Raw genomic sequence first — 17,673 nt, 5'->3', positions numbered from 1 at the left:
TTTCAAAATGCTAATATTTTTTTATAATTTTCTAGAGATATACCTCAGTCAACGCACAAGATGCTTAAATTCAAAAAATAATTTTATTAGTTTCGCATCTTTAATAAAAGGTTAATTAACATCTGTTGCTCTCGAGCTTATAATTCTATTCATAAATCGTGCGGGAGGCACAAAGATGCTATGGCAAGACAAACTGGACCAAAACACGCGCGTTTTAACGAACGGATATATTCAGAGAACCTCTGGTTTAAGCGAGAGAGAAAAAAAAAGGGAAACATTCCGTGCATTGAGTTATTCGACCGGCGGTCGCCGCTAATAATTTTGAATCCACCAGACGTACGTGCGTACTTTTGCCCGAACGGTCACCATTAATTCACCATATATTCCGCGTGTCGAGGGGTCAACCTGTTATTTATCATAAAATATGAGGGCTCGTGCCGAGCGGACCGCGGCTTTTATGTAATGGCGCGTAATAAATTGCATTCAATCTGCCGGCATTGCCGTGCAAAAGTATTCGTATGGCCCGGGCGTTTTCATCCCGTTCGGACGATTTGTTTGTCGCCGGTCTTAACTTGCACTTAGACGCTTAGACACCCTTGAAGAGGTTGTTGCGTTAGACCGTGTTCGCGTCAACAGTTTAATTAAGCCACTCCTGACTCAACATTGTCGGATTTCGTAATGATTCTTCGTACGATTGTTGATTCCCGAGAAATTTCTCTTTCATGTCGATTTGCTCGCGTGATCCAATTCCGCAGACTTGACGGACGATCACTTCGAAGCATCTTGATGAGAGGCGAGTACGAATTAAGGCGACGTTACGTAGTACCTGCGCCTGATGAAGCCCGCGCGCAACATTGTAACCGTGATTCGGCATTATTACCGGAGTAATTGGATCTTAAATGACGTCGAAACTTTGGATCTTTACGATCCATAAAGACGCGCATCCGAACTTGGACGATAAATTGGCGGATGAGCCATTAAGCCGGCCTGGCGATTCTTATGACGTTCCCTATGACGGGCTCTAAAACAAACAAACCGGAGACTGCTGCAGCACCTCCCGCAGGCCGTTACGACCTCCCAAGGTTGTCGTTTCGTAAATTACCAGCGGCTAAATAATCGTCGTTAGCCGCCAAGCGCAACCTTTGCGGAGGGAAGGACGTGGAGAACACGTACGATGGGGTCAGGGATAACGATGCAACTCCTGGTCATATCGACGCGAAGATCGTATTAAGCATCGTCATTCAACCGTTTTCTTCTTCAAACGTGAAAATTCGACGGCTGAAATTTTTGCGAGAGGGGAAAAAATATAACGAATATCATTGAATCGAGTCAACGTAGTATCGCGATATTTGCAGTTCATCGAAACAGATGTATGCACGAGTCGCACTTAATTCCGCGGCGTAGTATAATCGGTATCGGGTGTACCGAATATTTTTCCCTCCGTCTCTCTCTGATCATGGCATTTTCTCTGGCGAGAATTCCGCGATATTAAATTTCTCGGGACGAAAATATGCGACCGTACGATCTCGTTTCTACTGGACCGAGAACATACGGGACGACGATGATTTCTCGTTCCTAACTTTGGCGAGCGTATTGAGAAAAAAAGTAGAGCGCATGAGAAACACGAAACTCTCGGTGAATTAAAAAATGGATAAATATTGAGAAACGGCAATATTTTATTATGCATTATTTGCCTGATTAATCTTTTCGAAAGAAATCGCTATAAATCGCACCTTCGAGTATTATCTTTTTAATTTTCTTGCGAAATTGCGCTTGAATTATGGTAGCAAGCTACTGTTGCAAGGTAAATAAAATTCTCTCTCTCTTTTTCTTTCTCATTCTCTCTTTATGATTATGTGATTATGAAAGACACTCCAAGTTGTTCCTGACTCACTCGAAAAGTTGCATCAAGTGAAAGAAAAGAGAACCGCCGCGAGACTCGTTTTCCATTCGTGATTTTGTATTCCTGTTCCATCCGTTTTCACGAAATAACGTTCCGATGAGAAACAATAAAAATCAGATCGCAGAAATTCGCCTTTGGCTAAAATAAAACACGCAATCGATATTCTTCTGACGGATATTCCGGTCTTCATGTCAGCAAGCAATATGCGACATATCACGAATCAATCTCGGAATTTTGGCATTAATCCAAAAGAAAATTAAAATTAAAAGAAATAAGAAGAAAGTTGGAAGAAATAAAACCAAATGATGCAATTTTTCCGGTAGGTCATATAATCACAGATGAGAGTATAATAAAGATATCGACGACATCGGTGATAAATTAATAACGATAACAACTGTTTCACAGCAAATTTCTCGTTGCGATTGCCGATCTTTCGCAAGGAAATTCAGCTGCGAGTGTGAAAAATGAATGTTTGACTGGTGGCGATTTCTTGCGCACGTTCGATGCGTTTTACACGCGAACGAATGAACAAACAGCCGAACTTACCAATGATTTATCACGCGAATGTTTGTCGTTTGGATGGCGATGTTATCGATTTCGCTGCAGCATTTGACGAATGCGAGCTGGATGACGTGAAAGCACTTCATTAATGCGCCGAAAATCTCCTGTGACGTTTGTAAGTAGTTGGCACTAGGAGAATTCTAACGCAGGGATCTCAGGGGGGTGAGGGGCGAGGGGATCTCAGCGGCGCGGGGGAATGACGTCACGCAGGATGGAGGGGGGATGACGTCACGCGGGACGGAGGGAATTTCGATGGCGCGGGGGCTGCGGGGCGGGGGACGCACGTATAAACAAAAATGGCGGTATTCCTATGAAGAAGATTTTGGGTCTCTCTCTATTCCTCCCTCTCTCTCGCTCTCTCTCTTTATCCCTTTATATTTCTATCCCTCTCTCTCTCTCCCTCTCCATCCCTCTATCCCTCTATCTATCTCTTTATCCCTTTTATCTCTCTTTCTCTCTGTATTATCGCAAGTATACAATATTAGTCATAAACTTATATTTTGAGATATTTCGGGGTCCGACGTTTTCGAGCAATCTGTGAATCATAGCGAGATAACAACACATTTTTGAGATATTATACAATATTACCAGTTAACAAACAATATAAATAGAAGTATTCTTTGAAGGATTGGGTGGATGGAAATGTGTGCGAAGAAAAATTACGTCATGATTTTGTTACAATTAAAAATATATATATAATTTATTTAAATGTGTGTTTAATAAAAAGTATACAATATAAAAAAATAATAATAATAATATATAAAATAGACCGTCGGGTTATGTTGGGGAAGCCGTTTCTGAAAACAGAAGAAAACATACGCATTTCATTAGTTTAAATTATTTTAATAATTTATTTTAAAATACTTTTGATATATAATAAATTAAGATACTTACAATGTTATCCATCATCTATTTTAATTTGTGCAAATAGGGCACATGTTGCAGGCCAATATTTGATTCAAAGATCTTCTGCACTCTTTGCATGACATATTTTCCAAATGAACATAAGCTATGGTTCTATGTTCTCGAACAGCACTAGTTTCTTCATACTGATCCGGTGCTTCTAGAAAGCATTCGATACAAAATTTTAATCCATTTTCCATGTAGTAATATGAAATGCAACATATCTTTGTTGCTTGATTGTATGTCATTATTTCAGATATGCTTAAATCTCGCTGTTTCTTTTGTAACCGTTCATCAAGAATATCGACACTATTGTCACTATCATAATCACTGTCCTTCGCCAAGGGTTCTATATCAGATCCATCATCTTCCATCTCTCTCCTCTCTCTCTCCTCTCTCTCTATCTCCATCCGCTCCGCCACAACTGGATCCATCCAATAATCGTAATCATCATCCGTATCGTCGTCGATGATAATTACGTTTTCTTCAGCCATTGCACAAGACTAACGAAACACAGAAGAGCAATGAAAGAAATGATACTCTAGTGCAGCAGACCACCGAAACACAGAAGAGCAACGAAAGAAATGATACTCTAGTGCAGCAGAGTCCTCTTCATTATATTTTTTTAACATACGCAATATAAATAGAAGTATTCTTTGAAGGATTGGGCGGATGGAAATACGTAGATAACAACACATTTTTGAGATATTTCGGGGTCCGACGTTTTCGAGCAATCTGTGAATCATAGCGAGATAACAACACATTTTCAACCCTAGGTTCAGTTACAAAATTTTTTTTCTTTTGTGCCTTCAACAATCTCTGAAAGTTTGTTGGTTGAATATAAGAAGGATCGAAGCGCATCAGATCATAGTACGTGATTTGAAAGCGCATCGACACGACGGTATAGCAAAAGTATAGTCAAAAATTATAGTGTTCTGTCAGAAAGTAATGTTCTGTCAGTGTTGTGTGATAATATAAAAATGGAAGACGAAGATCACGCGTTGTCATCTGACAGTGATTGCATTAGTGACTGCAGTGAGAACTCCACGGAATTCAGAGAGAAAATAGTGTCTGTTGCGGAAATTAATGCTTTAAACGCACGTAGTACAAAATTTTGTATCATATACTTTTATTATTCCACGGGTGGTGCTTTAGCTGTATGTCCTTCGTGTATGATTGCATTGCAAGGCGTGGATAGCCAAATGATGTATGCTGTTCGAAAGCATAAAATTGAGACACTTGATGCGATGGATGGCCGATTCTGTTCAAGTTGTAGCGAGCCGTTGTATATAAGATTTCCGTGCAATATGTGCCCAATTTGCACTCTGTGAAGAAATGGAAAACGTCGAGCAGACTGAATGCGACCTGGTGGAGCGGTCCCGCCAAATTGCCACCTTGGGCGAATATTTTGCATGGCTACAACGATGCAACGAGTACATCGAGTCGCTGGAAGAGCAAAGTCGGATCAAACGACCGCGATTATCGATCGGGAATCGACAATCGCTGATTGCTCGAATCGCGCGACTCGAAGGTGCAAAGACTCGATTGCAGAGACAGTTTATGCCCAGTGGTGGTAATTACAGTGGCGACAATAACGCGGGTGCCGGATGTAGCGCGCATCAAAATGAACTTGTGTGGCGCGAGATTGATACCGCGTTCGATAACCGTATTCTAACCGGTGCTGTGATTAACGCAAACCATATCGAACCTCGTCAATTTCTCGAGGACGCCAAAGACATCGTGCTCGAGCAAGTGCAAGACGTTATAAGAAGATACAACAGTGTAAAATTGAACACTATATTCAACGGTGAATTTGTGTCGGGTGATAAGCGTGCGAATAAAAGTATCAATACGAGAAACTGTGAACTCTTTCGCACGTCTGATTTACACGAGTGGTACGAGCGCAGCGTTATCGAGCCCACTCTAGCATTGCTAGAAGAATTTCAGGAACGCGATAGTGGCTGGGCATTGTCGCGAATACAGAATTTAACTGTAAATATAAATAAGTATAATCCTATGCGCGCGGGATGTTATATTAAATTGCCGCGAGAAATTATGGTGAAGAGAGCTGTAATTAATGTACAATCTAGAGACAATGCGTGTTTCGCGTGGGCAGTGGTGGCCGCTCTATACCCCGCTGAAAGAGACACAAATCGGGAATCTTCATATCCCCACTATACGACGGTGTTAAATGTACAAAATATTGAGTTTCCGATGACGTTGAACCAACTAAAAAAGTTTGAACATATAAACAATATCTCCATCAACGTGTACAGCATCGAGAAAGAAAACAGCATTGTCCCGATACGTCTTTCGGAGCAGAAACGGGATAAACACGTCAACCTGTTGTATGTGGAAGACGGTAACAGCGTCGGACATTTCGCATGGATCAAGAACTTATCCCGGCTCGTGAGCTCGCAACTGAGCAAACACAACGGCCGAAGATATATCTGTGATCGGTATGTATAATTTGAATAATTTATGTAATTATAAAATATAATGCATTGCATAAATCTTTAATTTAAATATTCTTTTACAGATGCTTGCACTATTTCGGATCGGAGGACAAGTTGCAGTCACATACGGTAGACTGCGGAAAAATAAACGACTGCGCTATCCGATTGCCGAGCGATAAGGACAAGTGGCTCGAGTTCAACAACTACACGAGGAAAGAGCGGCTTCCATTTGTGATCTATGCCGATTTGGAATGTGCGTTGACAAAGACTGACGAAGAAAAAAATTATCAGCATCATAAGGTATTTAGTATAGCGTATTATATGCATTGTTCGTTCGACGACTCGTTATCCGCGTACCATTCTCGCCGCAGTATTGATTGTATCGCGTGGTTCGCCGAAGAACTTAAAAATTTAGCGTTACGTGTAAAGACTATTTTAATGACTACAAATGTCTCCATGGTAAATTTAACATCGGACGAGTGGGAAAAATTTCACAGCGCAACGCATTGCCATATTTGCGAAAAACCGTTTACGCAAGAAGACGATACACGCGTACGCGATCATTGTCATTTGACCGGACGATATAGGGGTCCCGCGCACTCAAATTGCAATCTAAATTACAAAGAATCATTATATATTCCGATAGTCTTCCACAATTTATCAGGTTACGACGCGCATTTCATTATCGAGGATATAGCCACAGCGTTCGAAGGGGAAATCGAATTACTTCCAATAACCAAGGAAAAATATATATCGTTTACAAAAACTGTTAAAGTTGCACAAGACAATTGGAAAAATTATATAAAATTAAGTTTTATCGATTCGTACAAATTTCTTACGGCAAGTCTCGACAAATTGGCATCTTATCTAGACAAAGACAAATTCAAAATTTTAAAATCAGAATTTCAAAATTTATCTGCAGAAAATTTCAGTTTATTAACACGGAAAGGCGTCTTTCCGTACGAATACGTCGACTCTGTAGATAGGTTGCAAGATACGTGTTTACCACCGCGCGAATCGTTTTACAGTTCTTTGACCGGTGAAACTATATCCGAGAGCGATTACGCGCACGCCGAGAACATCTGGACGCGATTCTCCATTCGAACGCTAGACGAGTATAGCGATTTGTACCTGAAAATCGACGTCTTGTTATTAGCCGATATTTTTGAAAACTTTCGCGATAGTTGCATCAAAAGTTACGGACTCGACCCCGCGTATTATTATACTCTTCCCGGATACACGTGGGATGCCATGTTAAAGCATACAAAGATTACATTCGAATTGCTTACCGACATCGACATGGTCATGTTTATCGAACGCGGTATACGCGGTGGTCTGAGTCAGTGTTCCAACAGATACGCGCGCGCTAATAACAAGTACATGCAACAATCGTACGATCCATCGAAACCATCGTCGTACTTGATGTATTTCGATGTAAATAATTTGTACGGATGGGCAATGTGTCAACCGTTGCCCTACGCCGATTTTCGATGGGTCGACGACGTGTCGAATTTTGACGTAGCATCGATCGCGTTAGATTCGCCTACGGGTTATATCCTCGAAGTCGATCTCGAGTATCCGCAACATCTTCACGATACGCACATTGACCTACCGTTTTGCCCGACACGCGACAAGCCGCCCGGCAAGCGGCAAGACAAACTCCTCGCAACGCTATACGATAAGAAGCGTTACGTGATACACTACCGTAACCTACAGCAATGTACGCGACACGACCTTCGCGTTACAAAAATACATCGCATATTACAATTTACACAATCTCCGTGGCTTCGCAGTTATATCGAATTAAATACACAGTTTAGAACACTCGCGAAAAATGATTTTGAAAAAAATTTATATAAACTGATGAATAACGCGGTATTTGGTAAGACGATGGAAAATGTGCGTAATCGTGTCGATGTAAAATTATTAACAAAGTGGGACGGACGATACGGAGCAGAAGCAATGATAGCGAAACCAAATTTTCATAGTAGAAGCGTCTTTTCGGAAAATTTGGTTGCCATAGAATTACGCAAACTTGAAGTGAAATTTTATAAACCAATCTATGTCGGCATGTGCATACTCGACATTTCTAAAACGTGCTTGTACGAATTTCATCATGAGTACATGTCACCGCTATATCGTGATAAATGCCGGGTAATGTACACCGACACAGACAGTCTTATATACCACATTGAGTGCGAAGATGTCTATGAAAATATGAAACATGATATCGCTAGTTTCGATACGAGCGATTATCCAATTGATAACGCGTACGGTATACCGCTCGTGAATAAAAAAGTACCGGGTTTAATGAAAGATGAAAATAACGGCGCGATAATGACCGAATTCGTCGGGCTTAGAGCAAAAATGTATGCGATGAGAGTGGACGGGAAAAAGGATACGAAGAAGGTTAAAGGTGTCAAAAGTAACGTTGTTGCGAGAACGATAACATTCGACGATTACACGCGGTGTCTGAATGACGAAATAGAAATGACACGACAGCAATCTTGCATAAGATCGAAATTGCACAAAGTGTATACCGTCCGCGAGACGAAAATTGCTCTGAGTCCGTACGATGACAAGCGGTATATCGTACCTGATTCGACCGACACATTACCATGGGGACATTATAGGATACCCTTATAATATAATATATATAATGTAATGTAATATAGTATGTGATATAATGTCAGATATTATTTTTGTATATGTATCTCATATGTATATGTATTTCATATATTGTATTATATACGATTATTGGAAAGGATGTATTAATAAAGATTTTTGTATTTTTATATATTTCATGTATATTTTTTATATGTTGTACATATTTTTTCTTAAATTTAAAAATAAATACAATTTGTATGAATTAAATCACATTGTCCTTATGTATCCAAGAATTGTGCGAATTGTCAAATCCCAACCATTTCACGTAAACCTCGTTACCCCTCCTACGCAGTATTTTCTCCACGAGATACACGTCCGGATAATTCGCGCGATGCAACTCGTACTCGTAGAACGCTCCAGCAATAGATTTTTTGCGATAATCCTCCAGTAGATAGCTTACGGGATTAGTATGTTGTACTTTTGCAATTTTAAACACTTCGGTTGTCCAATTTGGCGTGTAACCTTTCTCGAAAACTGTCTTGTACTTGCTAACGCGTACCGAGTCACCTACTTTGAATTTCGCCGGACCCGCGATATTTACATGGTTGTACACAGTAGCCAAGAGTCTTTCAGCGATCGCGGGAGTAACGTCGACGGGTCGCATACCGATTGTTCGATGCTTGCGCGCGTTGTAATCCGATACGAGTCGCGGCAACGCGCTGATCCACTTGTAAGATCCGTTCAGCGTAAACATCTTCCACATGTCGTTTTTCAGCGTGCGATTGAATCGCTCAACGATCGATGCCTTCAATACCGAATATGTAGAATAGTGATTGATGTCATGTTTCCGCATGAGCCGTTGCACGTCAGCGTTATAAAATTCCTTCCCCATATCAGTCTGTAAGTTTTTCGGACATCTTTTGCTATCTCGAATTATCTCGGCGATAGCGTCAGCTGTCTCGCTTCCACCTTTACTCTTGAGTGGTATGGCCCACGCGTGCTTGCTCAACGCATCTATGACTGTGAGTATGTAGTGGTAACCTCTGTTGAAACGAGAGTACGGACGCATCTCGACAATGTCAGCTTGCCACAGGTCATCGTATCCCCGCACTATGACGTGTCTTCGGGGAAAATTTTTTCTCGCTGGCGCGTGCAATTCGTTCACCAACTGCCGTTTCTCTAAACTATGTTGTTTCTTCACTTCCTCGGTTATTCCCGATCGCCGATCCATCGTTGTTTCGATTCGTCGATCAAACGATGTGTGCCTCGAGTATCACCGTGCGTTTTATCATTCGTTGCTAGACGTTCCTGGCCCGTTCGATAGCCGTTCAAAGCTGTTCGATAGCCGTTCATAGCCGTTCGATAGCCATTCATAGCTGTTCGATAGCCGTTCCCAACCCGTTCGATAAACCTTTGTAGATGCTCATAGCTGTTCGATAACCGTTCTAGCTGTTCGATAGCCGTTCCCAACCCGTTCGATAAACCTTTGTAGATGTTTAATAATTGTACAATAGCCGTTCCTAAACCGTTCACTACAGCCGCTCATTACAGGTTGATAGCCGTTTCTGAATTAGTGTTAATCGCACGCCGAAGCTCGTTTATCGCAGTCTGCAAAGCTCGCACATCCTTCTCGAACGCAGTCAGCTTCTCGTCTGATTCTTTCTGCTGATTCTTCAACGTTTTAACGCATTGTTCCACGTACAGTTTGTTGACTGCATCGGTATCAGCCTCAGGTTGCGCTACACGGCGAATCTTGCGCGACCTCGCGTCATAGTACGTAGCGACGCGACACAGAGCGTTTTGACGCAAGTAACTTGTCACCGATTTACCCCAATGATCGCTAGTTCTAATTGCTTCATTTCTCTGTTCGAATAATCCAAATTTGTTGATGGGCATTTTTTTCTCGATGCGAGTGACGTCGATCGACTGATTAGTTTCGTCGAGACACCGTTTAATTTATAATAAGGCCGACTTCGCGAAGTTCCTCTATAATCGACAGGATCTCGTTGTCGTGAGCGTTGTGGCCAGCTCGGCGCGAAGCGTCGAGCAATCGTAGACGATCCTGTCGATTATAGAGGAACTTCGCGAAGTCGGCCTTATTATAAATTAAACGGTGTCTCGACGAAACTAATCAGTCGATCGACGTCACTCGCATCGAGAAAAAAATGCCCATCAACAAATTTGGATTATTCGAACAGAGAAATGAAGCAATTAGAACTAGCGATCATTGGGGTAAATCGGTGACAAGTTACTTGCGTCAAAACGCTCTGTGTCGCGTCGCTACGTACTATGACGCGAGGTCGCGCAAGATTCGCCGTGTAGCGCAACCTGAGGCTGATACCGATGCAGTCAACAAACTGTACGTGGAACAATGCGTTAAAACGTTGAAGAATCAGCAGAAAGAATCAGACGAGAAGCTGACTGCGTTCGAGAAGGATGTGCGAGCTTTGCAGACTGCGATAAACGAGCTTCGGCGTGCGATTAACACTAATTCAGAAACGGCTATCAACCTGTAATGAGCGGCTGTAGTGAACGGTTTAGGAACGGCTATTGTACAATTATTAAACATCTACAAAGGTTTATCGAACGGGTTGGGAACGGCTATCGAACAGCTAGAACGGTTATCGAACAGCTATGAGCATCTACAAAGGTTTATCGAACGGGTTGGGAACGGCTATCGAACAGCTATGAATGGCTATCGAACGGCTATGAACGGCTATCGAACAGCTTTGAACGGCTATCGAACGGGCCAGGAACGTCTAGCAACGAATGATAAAACGCACGGTGATACTCGAGGCACACATCGTTTGATCGACGAATCGAAACAACGATGGATCGGCGATCGGGAATAACCGAGGAAGTGAAGAAACAACATAGTTTAGAGAAACGGCAGTTGGTGAACGAATTGCACGCGCCAGCGAGAAAAAATTTTCCCCGAAGACACGTCATAGTGCGGGGATACGATGACCTGTGGCAAGCTGACATTGTCGAGATGCGTCCGTACTCTCGTTTCAACAGAGGTTACCACTACATACTCACAGTCATAGATGCGTTGAGCAAGCACGCGTGGGCCATACCACTCAAGAGTAAAGGTGGAAGCGAGACAGCTGACGCTATCGCCGAGATAATTCGAGATAGCAAAAGATGTCCGAAAAACTTACAGACTGATATGGGGAAGGAATTTTATAACGCTGACGTGCAACGGCTCATGCGGAAACATGACATCAATCACTATTCTACATATTCGGTATTGAAGGCATCGATCGTTGAGCGATTCAATCGCACGCTGAAAAACGACATGTGGAAGATGTTTACGCTGAACGGATCTTACAAGTGGATCAGCGCGTTGCCGCGACTCGTATCGGATTACAACGCGCGCAAGCATCGAACAATCGGTATGCGACCCGTCGACGTTACTCCCGCGATCGCTGAAAGACTCTTGGCTACTGTGTACAACCATGTAAATATCGCGGGTCCGGCGAAATTCAAAGTAGGTGACTCGGTACGCGTTAGCAAGTACAAGACAGTTTTCGAGAAAGGTTACACGCCAAATTGGACAACCGAAGTGTTTAAAATTGCAAAAGTACAACATACTAATCCCGTAAGCTATCTACTGGAGGATTATCGCAAAAAATCTATTGCTGGAGCGTTCTACGAGTACGAGTTGCATCGCGCGAATTATCCGGACGTGTATCTCGTGGAGAAAATACTGCGTAGGAGGGGTAACGAGGTTTACGTGAAATGGTTGGGATTTGACAATTCGCACAATTCTTGGATACATAAGGACAATGTGATTTAATTCATACAAATTGTATTTATTTTTAAATTTAAGAAAAAATATGTACAACATATAAAAAATATACATGAAATATATAAAAATACAAAAATCTTTATTAATACATCCTTTCCAATAATCGTATATAATACAATATATGAAATACATATACATATGAGATACATATACAAAAATAATATCTGACATTATATCACATACTATATTACATTACATTATATATATTATATTATAAGGGTATCCTATAATGTCCCCATGGTAATGTGTCGGTCGAATCAGGTACGATATACCGCTTGTCATCGTACGGACTCAGAGCAATTTTCGTCTCGCGGACGGTATACACTTTGTGCAATTTCGATCTTATGCAAGATTGCTGTCGTGTCATTTCTATTTCGTCATTCAGACACCGCGTGTAATCGTCGAATGTTATCGTTCTCGCAACAACGTTACTTTTGACACCTTTAACCTTCTTCGTATCCTTTTTCCCGTCCACTCTCATCGCATACATTTTTGCTCTAAGCCCGACGAATTCGGTCATTATCGCGCCGTTATTTTCATCTTTCATTAAACCCGGTACTTTTTTATTCACGAGCGGTATACCGTACGCGTTATCAATTGGATAATCGCTCGTATCGAAACTAGCGATATCATGTTTCATATTTTCATAGACATCTTCGCACTCAATGTGGTATATAAGACTGTCTGTGTCGGTGTACATTACCCGGCATTTATCACGATATAGCGGTGACATGTACTCATGATGAAATTCGTACAAGCACGTTTTAGAAATGTCGAGTATGCACATGCCGACATAGATTGGTTTATAAAATTTCACTTCAAGTTTGCGTAATTCTATGGCAACCAAATTTTCCGAAAAGACGCTTCTACTATGAAAATTTGGTTTCGCTATCATTGCTTCTGCTCCGTATCGTCCGTCCCACTTTGTTAATAATTTTACATCGACACGATTACGCACATTTTCCATCGTCTTACCAAATACCGCGTTATTCATCAGTTTATATAAATTTTTTTCAAAATCATTTTTCGCGAGTGTTCTAAACTGTGTATTTAATTCGATATAACTGCGAAGCCACGGAGATTGTGTAAATTGTAATATGCGATGTATTTTTGTAACGCGAAGGTCGTGTCGCGTACATTGCTGTAGGTTACGGTAGTGTATCACGTAACGCTTCTTATCGTATAGCGTTGCGAGGAGTTTGTCTTGCCGCTTGCCGGGCGGCTTGTCGCGTGTCGGGCAAAACGGTAGGTCAATGTGCGTATCGTGAAGATGTTGCGGATACTCGAGATCGACTTCGAGGATATAACCCGTAGGCGAATCTAACGCGATCGATGCTACGTCAAAATTCGACACGTCGTCGACCCATCGAAAATCGGCGTAGGGCAACGGTTGACACATTGCCCATCCGTACAAATTATTTACATCGAAATACATCAAGTACGACGATGGTTTCGATGGATCGTACGATTGTTGCATGTACTTGTTATTAGCGCGCGCGTATCTGTTGGAACACTGACTCAGACCACCGCGTATACCGCGTTCGATAAACATGACCATGTCGATGTCGGTAAGCAATTCGAATGTAATCTTTGTATGCTTTAACATGGCATCCCACGTGTATCCGGGAAGAGTATAATAATACGCGGGGTCGAGTCCGTAACTTTTGATGCAACTATCGCGAAAGTTTTCAAAAATATCGGCTAATAACAAGACGTCGATTTTCAGGTACAAATCGCTATACTCGTCTAGCGTTCGAATGGAGAATCGCGTCCAGATGTTCTCGGCGTGCGCGTAATCGCTCTCGGATATAGTTTCACCGGTCAAAGAACTGTAAAACGATTCGCGCGGTGGTAAACACGTATCTTGCAACCTATCTACAGAGTCGACGTATTCGTACGGAAAGACGCCTTTCCGTGTTAATAAACTGAAATTTTCTGCAGATAAATTTTGAAATTCTGATTTTAAAATTTTGAATTTGTCTTTGTCTAGATAAGATGCCAATTTGTCGAGACTTGCCGTAAGAAATTTGTACGAATCGATAAAACTTAATTTTATATAATTTTTCCAATTGTCTTGTGCAACTTTAACAGTTTTTGTAAACGATATATATTTTTCCTTGGTTATTGGAAGTAATTCGATTTCCCCTTCGAACGCTGTGGCTATATCCTCGATAATGAAATGCGCGTCGTAACCTGATAAATTGTGGAAGACTATCGGAATATATAATGATTCTTTGTAATTTAGATTGCAATTTGAGTGCGCGGGACCCCTATATCGTCCGGTCAAATGACAATGATCGCGTACGCGTGTATCGTCTTCTTGCGTAAACGGTTTTTCGCAAATATGGCAATGCGTTGCGCTGTGAAATTTTTCCCACTCGTCCGATGTTAAATTTACCATGGAGACATTTGTAGTCATTAAAATAGTCTTTACACGTAACGCTAAATTTTTAAGTTCTTCGGCGAACCACGCGATACAATCAATACTGCGGCGAGAATGGTACGCGGATAACGAGTCGTCGAACGAACAATGCATATAATACGCTATACTAAATACCTTATGATGCTGATAATTTTTTTCTTCGTCAGTCTTTGTCAACGCACATTCCAAATCGGCATAGATCACAAATGGAAGCCGCTCTTTCCTCGTGTAGTTGTTGAACTCGAGCCACTTGTCCTTATCGCTCGGCAATCGGATAGCGCAGTCGTTTATTTTTCCGCAGTCTACCGTATGTGACTGCAACTTGTCCTCCGATCCGAAATAGTGCAAGCATCTGTAAAAGAATATTTAAATTAAAGATTTATGCAATGCATTATATTTTATAATTACATAAATTATTCAAATTATACATACCGATCACAGATATATCTTCGGCCGTTGTGTTTGCTCAGTTGCGAGCTCACGAGCCGGGATAAGTTCTTGATCCATGCGAAATGTCCGACGCTGTTACCGTCTTCCACATACAACAGGTTGACGTGTTTATCCCGTTTCTGCTCCGAAAGACGTATCGGGACAATGCTGTTTTCTTTCTCGATGCTGTACACGTTGATGGAGATATTGTTTATATGTTCAAACTTTTTTAGTTGGTTCAACGTCATCGGAAACTCAATATTTTGTACATTTAACACCGTCGTATAGTGGGGATATGAAGATTCCCGATTTGTGTCTCTTTCAGCGGGGTATAGAGCGGCCACCACTGCCCACGCGAAACACGCATTGTCTCTAGATTGTACATTAATTACAGCTCTCTTCACCATAATTTCTCGCGGCAATTTAATATAACATCCCGCGCGCATAGGATTATACTTATTTATATTTACAGTTAAATTCTGTATTCGCGACAATGCCCAGCCACTATCGCGTTCCTGAAATTCTTCTAGCAATGCTAGAGTGGGCTCGATAACGCTGCGCTCGTACCACTCGTGTAAATCAGACGTGCGAAAGAGTTCACAGTTTCTCGTATTGATACTTTTATTCGCACGCTTATCACCCGACACAAATTCACCGTTGAATATAGTGTTCAATTTTACACTGTTGTATCTTCTTATAACGTCTTGCACTTGCTCGAGCACGATGTCTTTGGCGTCCTCGAGAAATTGACGAGGTTCGATATGGTTTGCGTTAATCACAGCACCGGTTAGAATACGGTTATCGAACGCGGTATCAATCTCGCGCCACACAAGTTCATTTTGATGCGCGCTACATCCGGCACCCGCGTTATTGTCGCCACTGTAATTACCACCACTGGGCATAAACTGTCTCTGCAATCGAGTCTTTGCACCTTCGAGTCGCGCGATTCGAGCAATCAGCGATTGTCGATTCCCGATCGATAATCGCGGTCGTTTGATCCGACTTTGCTCTTCCAGCGACTCGATGTACTCGTTGCATCGTTGTAGCCATGCAAAATATTCGCCCAAGGTGGCAATTTGGCGGGACCGCTCCACCAGGTCGCATTCAGTCTGCTCGACGTTTTCCATTTCTTCACAGAGTGCAAATTGGGCACATATTGCACGGAAATCTTATATACAACGGCTCGCTACAACTTGAACAGAATCGGCCATCCATCGCATCAAGTGTCTCAATTTTATGCTTTCGAACAGCATACATCATTTGGCTATCCACGCCTTGCAATGCAATCATACACGAAGGACATACAGCTAAAGCACCACCCGTGGAATAATAAAAGTATATGATACAAAATTTTGTACTACGTGCGTTTAAAGCATTAATTTCCGCAACAGACACTATTTTCTCTCTGAATTCCGTGGAGTTCTCACTGCAGTCACTAATGCAATCACTGTCAGATGACAACGCGTGATCTTCGTCTTCCATTTTTATATTATCACACAACACTGACAGAACATTACTTTCTGACAGAACACTATAATTTTTGACTATACTTTTGCTATACCGTCGTGTCGATGCGCTTTCAAATCACGTACTATGATCTGATGCGCTTCGATCCTTCTTATATTCAACCAACAAACTTTCAGAGATTGTTGAAGGCACAAAAGAAAAAAAATTTTGTAACTGAACCTAGGGTTGAAAATGTGTTGTTATCTCGCTATGATTCACAGATTGCTCGAAAACGTCGGACCCCGAAATATCTCAAAAATGTGTTGTTATCTACGTATTTCCATCCGCCCAATCCTTCAAAGAATACTTCTATTTATATTGCGTATGTTAAAAAAATATAATGAAGAGGACTCTGCTGCACTAGAGTATCATTTCTTTCGTTGCTCTTCTGTGTTTCGGTGGTCTGCTGCACTAGAGTATCATTTCTTTCATTGCTCTTCTGTGTTTCGTTAGTCTTGTGCAATGGCTGAAGAAAACGTAATTATCATCGACGACGATACGGATGATGATTACGATTATTGGATGGATCCAGTTGTGGCGGAGCGGATGGAGATAGAGAGAGAGGAGAGAGAGAGGAGAGAGATGGAAGATGATGGATCTGATATAGAACCCTTGGCGAAGGACAGTGATTATGATAGTGACAATAGTGTCGATATTCTTGATGAACGGTTACAAAAGAAACAGCGAGATTTAAGCATATCTGAAATAATGACATACAATCAAGCAACAAAGATATGTTGCATTTCATATTACTACATGGAAAATGGATTAAAATTTTGTATCGAATGCTTTCTAGAAGCACCGGATCAGTATGAAGAAACTAGTGCTGTTCGAGAACATAGAACCATAGCTTATGTTCATTTGGAAAATATGTCATGCAAAGAGTGCAGAAGATCTTTGAATCAAATATTGGCCTGCAACATGTGCCCTATTTGCACAAATTAAAATAGATGATGGATAACATTGTAAGTATCTTAATTTATTATATATCAAAAGTATTTTAAAATAAATTATTAAAATAATTTAAACTAATGAAATGCGTATGTTTTCTTCTGTTTTCAGAAACGGCTTCCCC

General features: G+C 41.4%; 2 protein-coding genes across 2 annotated transcripts; one reads left to right on the top strand and one right to left on the bottom strand.

The window, feature by feature from the left end:
• The first annotated feature begins 4,045 nt into the window (after window positions 1-4,045).
• LOC145977631 (uncharacterized) lies at window positions 4,046-9,558 on the top strand. The gene is made up of 2 exons (XM_083109712.1): window positions 4,046-5,826; window positions 5,907-9,558. Exons 1-2 carry the CDS (start codon window positions 4,703-4,705, stop codon window positions 8,467-8,469), a joined length of 3,687 nt encoding a protein of 1,228 aa, XP_082965838.1. The 5' UTR covers window positions 4,046-4,702; the 3' UTR covers window positions 8,470-9,558.
• A 1,805-nt stretch (window positions 9,559-11,363) lies between these two features.
• On the bottom strand, window positions 11,364-16,876 carry LOC145977630 (uncharacterized). The gene is made up of 2 exons (XM_083109711.1): window positions 15,096-16,876; window positions 11,364-15,015 (listed from the first exon to the last, which is right to left on the bottom strand). The coding sequence occupies exons 1-2, from the start codon at window positions 16,217-16,219 to the stop codon at window positions 12,453-12,455; spliced, it is 3,687 nt and encodes a 1,228-aa protein (XP_082965837.1). The 5' UTR covers window positions 16,220-16,876; the 3' UTR covers window positions 11,364-12,452.
• Between the last annotated feature and the right edge of the window lie 797 nt (window positions 16,877-17,673).

Source organism: Camponotus vicinus, unplaced genomic scaffold (genome assembly GCF_025532165.1).
Source record: "Camponotus vicinus isolate PSW18456_S1 unplaced genomic scaffold, iyCamVici1.0 SCAF_1, whole genome shotgun sequence".
NCBI lineage: Eukaryota > Metazoa > Arthropoda > Insecta > Hymenoptera > Formicidae > Camponotus > Camponotus vicinus.
Note: the sequence above shows the minus strand (reverse complement) of the source record. Positions and strands in the feature narration are given on the sequence as shown.

Bases quoted from the DNA above. Each gene is read 5' to 3' on its own strand.
- LOC145977631 (XM_083109712.1), top strand. From the start codon at position 4,703: ATGGAAAACGTCGAGCAGACTGAATGCGACCTGGTGGAGCGGTCCCGC. The intron at 5,827-5,906 runs GTATGTATAATT...ATTCTTTTACAG, and splicing joins CGAAGATATATCTGTGATCG to ATGCTTGCACTATTTCGGAT.
- LOC145977630 (XM_083109711.1), bottom strand. From the start codon at position 16,219: ATGGAAAACGTCGAGCAGACTGAATGCGACCTGGTGGAGCGGTCCCGC. The intron at 15,016-15,095 runs GTATGTATAATT...ATTCTTTTACAG, and splicing joins CGAAGATATATCTGTGATCG to ATGCTTGCACTATTTCGGAT.